The sequence below is a fragment of the Limulus polyphemus genome, unplaced genomic scaffold (genome assembly GCF_000517525.1).
Source record: "Limulus polyphemus unplaced genomic scaffold, Limulus_polyphemus-2.1.2 Scaffold711, whole genome shotgun sequence".
NCBI lineage: Eukaryota > Metazoa > Arthropoda > Merostomata > Xiphosura > Limulidae > Limulus > Limulus polyphemus.
Window position 1 is genome coordinate 162,864 of NW_013666321.1, and position 8,508 is coordinate 171,371.

At 29.3% G+C, this 8,508-nt stretch overlaps 1 protein-coding gene across 2 annotated transcripts in view; it reads right to left on the bottom strand.

The window, feature by feature from the left end:
* The window catches only part of LOC106460111 (serine/threonine-protein kinase mig-15-like), a 104,864-nt gene that overhangs the window by 22,785 nt on the left and 73,571 nt on the right, over nucleotides 1-8,508 (bottom strand). For both annotated transcript variants that reach the window (XM_022386751.1, XM_013919795.2), the window contains exons 14-17: nucleotides 7,909-8,087; nucleotides 6,366-6,541; nucleotides 4,500-4,774; nucleotides 534-586 (exon numbers count right to left, since the gene is read on the bottom strand). In XM_022386751.1, the coding sequence (XP_022242459.1) occupies nucleotides 534-586; nucleotides 4,500-4,774; nucleotides 6,366-6,541; nucleotides 7,909-8,087 (683 nt within the window). The remainder of the gene's footprint in view (nucleotides 1-533; nucleotides 587-4,499; nucleotides 4,775-6,365; nucleotides 6,542-7,908; nucleotides 8,088-8,508) is intronic.

An 8,508-nucleotide genomic window follows, 5' to 3' on the forward strand; every position in this document is an offset into this window, starting at 1 on the left:
TCAATTTATCCAAAAAAAAGTACTTTAGTTGAAAATGGTACTAGTTCTCAGATGAAAGAGAAAGAACAAAAACATATTTGACTGTCTAAAAATAACATTTTTGAATCAAAGAATAATAAGTAGGAAAATAAATTAACTTAATAGCATAAGAAAAAATATATTTTGTAAAATTTATGAAAGTGTTTGTTTTGTGAAAAGGTAGAACTGTTTTGCATTCTACATTTTTTTTTTTTCTGACGAGCATTTAAGATTAATTGTTAGCCTATATGACATTGACAGTCACTAGTTTTTAGCATAAATTAAAAAATTAAAAGTTCTTAGACTTTTATAACATAACATACAATACCAGCTATAATGTTGGTTAAAAAAGTCATCTACTAAGAACACACTAAGTCCTAAAACCATAAAATATTATATGAGAAAGTGGTTAATGTATACAATTTATCTTTCTTATTGGTAACCTGTAGTCCTTCCATGAAAAAGTGAAATACTCAAAAAAAAAAAAAAAAGAAAAAAAAAAGATACAATCTCACCTTCATGGACAACAAAAGTTTTTAAGGTATCATTGTTGTAGCCATCTGGAGGTCTGGTCATGAAAGAAAAAACAATTACTAATCATATTATATATGTTTAGAATTTTTCTAAATCTCCCTTAATTTGATTCACAAGAAGAGATGAGGGACTTAATATGTTAACACTTTTAATATCAGGATATATCTATGATGTGAAACATATTCAATCCCAGTGTTTTCACTGATTCAGAAGTCTACTAATTTTTAAGCTTAATGTCACAAAGACAATGAGCTACTTGAAATCTGATCTATTTCCTTATTACAATTTTGAAGAGCAATAAAACATAACCTACATAATTTGGTGTTTAGGCTAAAGTTAAAACAGTCATTCAAAAATGTTTTTATGTCTGTGATGCTGGGAAGTTTGCATAATCTAACCATAGTTTCATTATACGCATATAATACATGGTGCAAAATTCAGCCTTCAAATGAACATTACCTTCTGGGATGTAGCCTGTATTATTCAAATTCCTTTAGGGAACATCCTTAGGCCTTACTACACCATTACACACATTCCAGAACTGCTTTAGTAACTATTTCAAAAACACCAGTTACAGAAAAAATTAACATAAAAGCTATGGTGTGTAGCCAAATCAGCTGCTTTACTAATATAATGTTCAATTGGATGTAGGGAAGATGCCAGTTACGTTCTTGAATAGAGGTTTAATGTTTCATGAGCAAATAATTATTAAGATATTGGAATAAAAGATGCACATAAGGAGTTTCAATAATCAACAAATAAGAGCACTATACATAAAATTTAAGGGTTATAATTTTTTTAAATTAAATTCTCTTATTTGATAAGTTAACCCAAGAGTTTCCCTAAACTTCTGAAAAACTTCAGTTTCTTTTGCATAACTAAAAAAAATAATAATCATAAACCATGTTTTATAATCCCTGTTTTTCTCAGAAAAATTAATTTTGTATATAGTTCAAATCAAAATTCATTTTTCATTTGCTTTGTAAAGACATGCACAGATACTGTAAATAATGATAAACCACCTTGACAAATTAACAAGTTAAACATTATACTGAACTCACAAATAGTTGTAATCTCTTAATAAACTATTAATGTTTCCAAATACATTGTGTATACATAAAATTCAGTTAACCAATTTTTACCTAACTTTTTTAGGCCAGTTGCATCAACTGTGTATTATTTCTGCTGCCTGGATATGGAGAAGATTAGAGTAATCCCTACTTCTTCAAACTATGGGTTTTTAAAGGAATTAAACAAAAACATTTACTATAGTACTGAAGCTACATGTATTCATACTATTTATTATATGCACTTAGCAAATACAATTTCAATAAAACTAACTGTGCTTCATTATTGTTTATATTACTTTAAAAATTATGTTATGTGTCTAATCTCACTAATATTTGAAAAAGTTCAGCCAGCTCAGGAGATTTTGGTTAATCCATATACTTCAAGTTATATATGATAATGCAAAGTAATCCTCCAAAACAAGAGCATCATTTTCTATGGGGCAAAGAAGGCCTGAAGCAGTTGCCTCTCCAACCCACCCTTTGCAGGATATAATAAAATATCATATAAAGTGATTGAAGTTTTCTTCATAAATCAGTAAAAGCAATACAGAGCATGTTCTTCATACTGACACAACTTGGCCTCCCCCCAAATAAATTCAGAAATGAAACACTTTAAACAATACTATTTATGATACTAAAATTAAAAATACTGAAATATAACTTCAAAAAACAACAACAAAAATATCATATAGTGATCAGTAAATGCACATTAAATGGCTCTTATACTGTAACTTTAGATTAGCTTAACAACTAAGATACATGACTATGACATGTTACTGTTTAGCTATAGAGTTGGATATCAGGACATTAAAGAGAGAGAGAGAGAAGACAACATAACACTTGTAGAACAAGCAGCTATAAATAATAATTAAAACTAAACTAAAAATTGGCAAAATGTATAAGTGATAATAAGGTATTATAAAGATCACAGTTATAATAAAAAGAATTAAATAAAAATATAACAATAATGATATATATAATAACTACAGTATAATAATATGCTATAGTAAATAAGGAATTGTTATATAGTTTACAATAACAGTGAGTGCTTAAGCTAATGGAACACATAACTAATGACATTTCCATAATAAAGCTAGTTGTTCATTATTAGTTTAAAACGTTATTTATAAAATTAGGGTGTAGACATATTACTTTTGAAAGATTATGATATTCTGTAAAATTATTAATCCCATTAGCAGTAGCAAAAAGATTGTTGAATTTAATACAAGACTGAATAAATCTGGAGTTCAAAATACAGTAGGATAAGCTTCATTTACAAAGAGAGTGAATTTACCAGTTCTGTCCACAAAAATCATTTAAAAACATTTATTGCATCAAAATAGTTGTGAGTACACTTGTGTTCCAAATAATAGTGCAAGGTGAAAAAATAGTATGAAATTGAATTTTGTGTTTTTCATTAAAGATGACAGAAAAAAAGATATGGTAGAAAATCTCTCCAAAATTAATAATCGTACAGGTACGATTATTTAGAACATGAGAGTAGTGAACATTAAATACAGGCGAGTTGTTTTTCAAAATAAAATTCAACTGTTTTATCTAAAATTTTGAACTTAAACATTTGACTAACAACAGTTTTATCTAGTTACAAGCAATGTGCTTTGCTTTTAGCAAAAAAAAAAAAAAAGAGCTTTTTTTATAGAGTGAGTTCTGGTAAATAAACGTCCCTGGAAACCTTGCTAATATGATATATATATATATTTATTTATGAATGAAAACTAGTATAAGCAAATATAATTATACAACTTATGGATTGAAGTTACTACCCACAGGTATTCCCATTATTTAGTGAAAGACATGTTGGGTGAATTGTACAAATGTGTTATCAAATGAAAAAAAGCATAGTTGTAAGAAATTATGTGAAGTTTCTGAAACAGCTATTTGTGGGATACCAGTTATTTGTATACAATATTTTGTTTCCAACGATGAGATATAATCACTTACAGCATTCAGAGTATGAATACATTCAAATTACAAATACATCCAACTAAGTAATCTGTTTAAGATGATGCTAGCCCTATCTTTGTTTCTTAATGCTTGTAAAACAATACCTATGATTAACCTTACAGGAGAAACATCTGTTTACCAATATAAAACAACGATTTACCACAATTATTTAAAGCTGTTGAAATTTCTTATGAAAAATTATTTTTAATTTTATCAATAAAAAGTAAAGATTACTAAAATCAAAATATTCTATTCTATTTGCCTCAATGCTTATAATTTTCTTTTTGCAAAAAATCCAAGAATAAAAAACAATACTACTTGTTTCCTTGATAATATTACAGAATTTTTTGAAATGCTTTTTGATGTACAAGTAAATAAAAATGTAAATGTAAAATGGTGTAGGGATGACAGTGTCAAAAATAATGCAAATAAGAATATAAGGATGATCCAGCTATACATAGATCACACCTACATTATTTTCAAAATTAAAATTTGATATTAGACTGTATAATGCACCAGTGAAAAATGGTTACGAGGTCAGTCAATTTGACCAATTTCATAGCAAGAGCCTGTAATAATCAAGACATGTTTTGACTAAACTTGGTTTTCCCTGTATGTAAATTCTAGGCCCTTAGTTACACTACATTGATGCCTACCTAGACATGACCATGATATTATGATAAACTTCATACCAACAGTCAGGAATATATAGCTTCGAACTGCAGTATATTAAAGTCGAGTCCGCATTTTACAGTGTAACAGTGTTGTAGTTATGCATATGATATATACTATTACATACCCACATAATTTCTTTATTACTTACAGCTGTTAGTTTGGTTTAATTGTAGGATTTTTAGTTAAAACATAAACAACATAAATTAAAGACTACAACCTAAAATTTTGTAAACTTACAGAGGCCTAGGTGGGTCTGATGCTAGAAGTGTCCCATCATTTTGAACTTGTCCATCATCATCTTCATCTTCATCAGAGTCTGAGTACACAACACTAGCTGTGGGGCCTTGTTCGGGAGTGTTTCCATTGACACGGGTTGCCTGTTCACTACCAGCAGGTATGGCTGATCCTTTTCCATTGGCTCTGCCCATTCCAGCAGGACTAGCTCCTGCTCCACTACTACTACTGCTTCCAAGTGCTAATTCATTAAGTTGTGCTGCTAATATTTCTAAATCCTGTAATTAGTCAAAGAATTGGTGTTTATTTGTGTTAAGAAACAAATAACTACTCTTTAGAATAGGAATTCTCACACTTTCACTTCATCAATTAAATATCTGTCTTTTCATTACCAACAAATTACAGACCACTTGGTAACAAGTAGTAGTTAAAAGTTAATAACAAGTAGTAGTTAGAAGTTAATAACAAGTAGTAGTTAGAAGTTAATAACAAGTAGTAGTTTTAAGTTAATCCAACATGTAAGGTATATACTAAAACAACTGATCAAACAGAAGGTGAAAAATACAAGAGCTTAAATTAATAAAATTATATAGTCAATCTATTTCTCTAAGGTGTTTTAAGTTATTGTCAGATGTTATAGTTATGTTCGCCAATTGTCAATTAAAGGCTTTTACTTATACTTCTTAATAGGATAAATATATACTGTGTTGTTACTGGGCTTAGGATTCTTCTACAGTAGGTGTCTGCGACTTGTTGGCAATAAATTCAATGATAAGTGAACAGCACACACTCCAACTTGTTATATAAACAATTTAAACATATGTACAACAAATTCTTTACACTATAGAGATTATAGACACTATATACATATATAGTTCTCTTCCTATTGTCAAACGTCCACTTAGGCCTATTCACTTACTTTAGAATTTGATTTTCCAAGCCAAACTACCTTTCTCTATTTCTATCGCACTAGTATTCCATTTATAATTCAATTACAATTGTAGTGTGAGCTACCACAGTCGTATACTGCTTTTCCAGTAATCATTTGGTTTTCTTTGTTTAAAATATTCTCTGTTCCTTTTGTCAAAGTGCACTCTGGCTAATTCAATTACCTTAGAACCACGCTTTGATGGAATAAATTGTTATTCTTATCTACTTTTCTACTGTAAGCCTTACTCTAACATACTAAACATTAGGCTTATTTTAATTGCTAGGCCTTGACTTTACTCTCTTCTGCTATTGTCTGTCTGCTTTTTCCACTCATCTCACACTATTTATATGTTTATCACTTAATCATCTGTCCATCTTCTAGAAATCTGTATATTTTCGACATCAATGAATTATAAACAAAACTTCCAACAGTCGTCTGCTTTTAACTCTCTTATTATAAAAAACTAAAAAATCATAAAATATTAACACACAAAATAAATAAATTAATAACATCTACATTAAAAGGGGCTTTTAAATCATGACATTTGTTAACAAAATTTTCAGTTACAACGTCTCCTCCAATCCACAGGTGAAACTAGTCAAAAATTTAATTCTCATATATACGATGTATTTTTTTTATAACAAACATTTTTGTAAACAAAAACACAACTAAAATGTCAAGTTTTAATGTCATGGTTAGTAGATTTATGATCACCTAAGTTTAATTAGTAATTAATTAATAATGTTTTATTTATTTCTTTATACTAGATACTGATTACTAAGTGGATAAAAAATTAGTTAGTAATTAAAGTGCCTAGAAATAAAAATAAATCAAATCAATTATTCATTAATTACTAATATTTTTTACTCAGGTGATCATATAGGCTGCTAACCATGAGTGAGATTATATTTCATTTATTATCCAAATTACATTCTTACTTCTGGTCTACGAAGTGGAGGTTTAAACATAGCAGAGTTGCGTCCTTCTGGAGGTCTTGGAGGCTGGGCTGGGTGGTGATTTCTGGGAGGTGTTGCTGGTTTCCTCTCCTTTTCTCGTCTTTCTTCAACTGGAATGGGTGGTAGTGGCTTACTTGGTGGAGGAGGGTCTGGAACAACTACACGTAAAAGTAAAGAGAATGATCAACAAAAGTAATAGACAAGATATATGGAAAGGATCTGTGGTACTTAGAGAGATGTTCAATCTTTTAATTTGAAGTATTGACAGCATTTTCAGTCAAAAATATATCTTGTAAAAATAAACAATATTGGGGTATTTTAAATTTACTTTTGTTTCTTACTTTTTGAAAAGGTACACAAATCAAAAGTCTTAAAAATCTGAAGAATGCCATTTAATTAAATCAGTGTATTTGGTCATAAACCTCAACAATGACTAGTATGAATATTTATTCTTTTCAAAAGTCACTACGCTATTATATTACAAGATACCAATTAAATTAACTACAGATTTCTCAAAGGCATCTGTTAGAATTAAAAATATTATAAATCAACAAAAAAAATAAAACAAAAAATCTTTGTAGTTGGTAACATCATGCTCGAGACACCAGTCTTTTGAAAATAATATTTTAATGACTGTTGGTCTGTTTACATTACTGGTATCCAGTAGCAAGATTTGATGATCAAATCATGTTATTCTGGAAACTAGAGATTACATGAATTATGATACAGGAAATTTGTGAGAAAATTCGCAGATATCTCTCTTGATCTTGAAAGCTTTCTCACTCGTATATTCACTGAGTTTACTAAGAATATTGAAACCCTCAGTACAAACAAGGGTTGATACTCAAAATTTTTTTATAGTTGGAACAATAAAATAGTCATGGGTCATGACTATATAAATGTATAATGTTATGACACTTAAGCTATTTAGACTAAATTTGTGTTTTTGAGTAATAATTTGTGGTCATTCTAGAACGAAAAAAGCATAATTTATATTTATTTGCAAATTTTTTGTGTGGTGGTTACGAGTTGTTAAATCTACCAAACCCATACAGCAATTTAATAGTGAAAATAAAAAATGCTTGATAATTATCTGGAGGTTATAAAAATTTTGCAAATGAAAGTTGAAAATTTTCTGATGCATAAAAATATTTTATTCTTAAAATTAAATTACTTTGCATGTTGGATAGGCAACATGCAAAAACAAAAAGGCACAACTTTACTTAAAACACCTTAAGACAATTTAAAAAATCTGATGTTTTGTGTATAAAAGCCTTGTAATATTTACTGGTAATCTGGCAAATTTCGTGAACATGCGCTTAATAATTAAAAAGTTATAGCACAAAAACTATAACAAGCACAAAATGGTTACAAGGTCAGTCCCAGGGACCAAGCCCGTGCTGAAAAAGTTAAGCAATACATAGTTACTGCAAAGCAAACTTCTGCCATAAGATTCAATCAGCAGGTTAACACCAAGATAATTTTATAAAAAGGCAAATATTTTTTTTCTATTTTTTAGAACTACCTATTAGTCTTTGAGGTGGTACTGGTGGTCTTCCTGGAATTTCTTGTGGTCCCACAGGAGGAGGTGGAGGAGGGAAATTACTGGAACCTGGGCGGTCATTGGAAGTGAGTGTATGGCCTTCCTGAAGTTGCTGAAAATTTCTCCTTAAGGTTGAATCATGTTGAACAGGATTAATTGAGCTGAAAGAAGAATATAATTTACTGCAAACAAGACTGTGTGAAAAATCACTAATTAATTTGCCCTAAAAACATAATTGATACACTATAAGACCCTCATTCATGATGATGAGGAACCCACTTCAAGTAACTATATACATACAGTAGACAACTGATATGGGTATCAAAAATTTGTATTTAAAAACATAAAATAAGTACCAACTTACTTGTTTTGTGTTTTTAAATAAAAGTTTTGAATACCAATATCAGCCATCTCTAATATATGTATATATAGATACACACACACTATAAGACCCTGTTTCTACATAAAAAAAAGTTTTTAATGAATAATTTACTCAAGCAAAACTTATAATACATCATTTTTTTAAAGTGGATAATCTGAGAGGTATACCCCTCGATGTGGATTCCTGTACGTGGTGAGGGG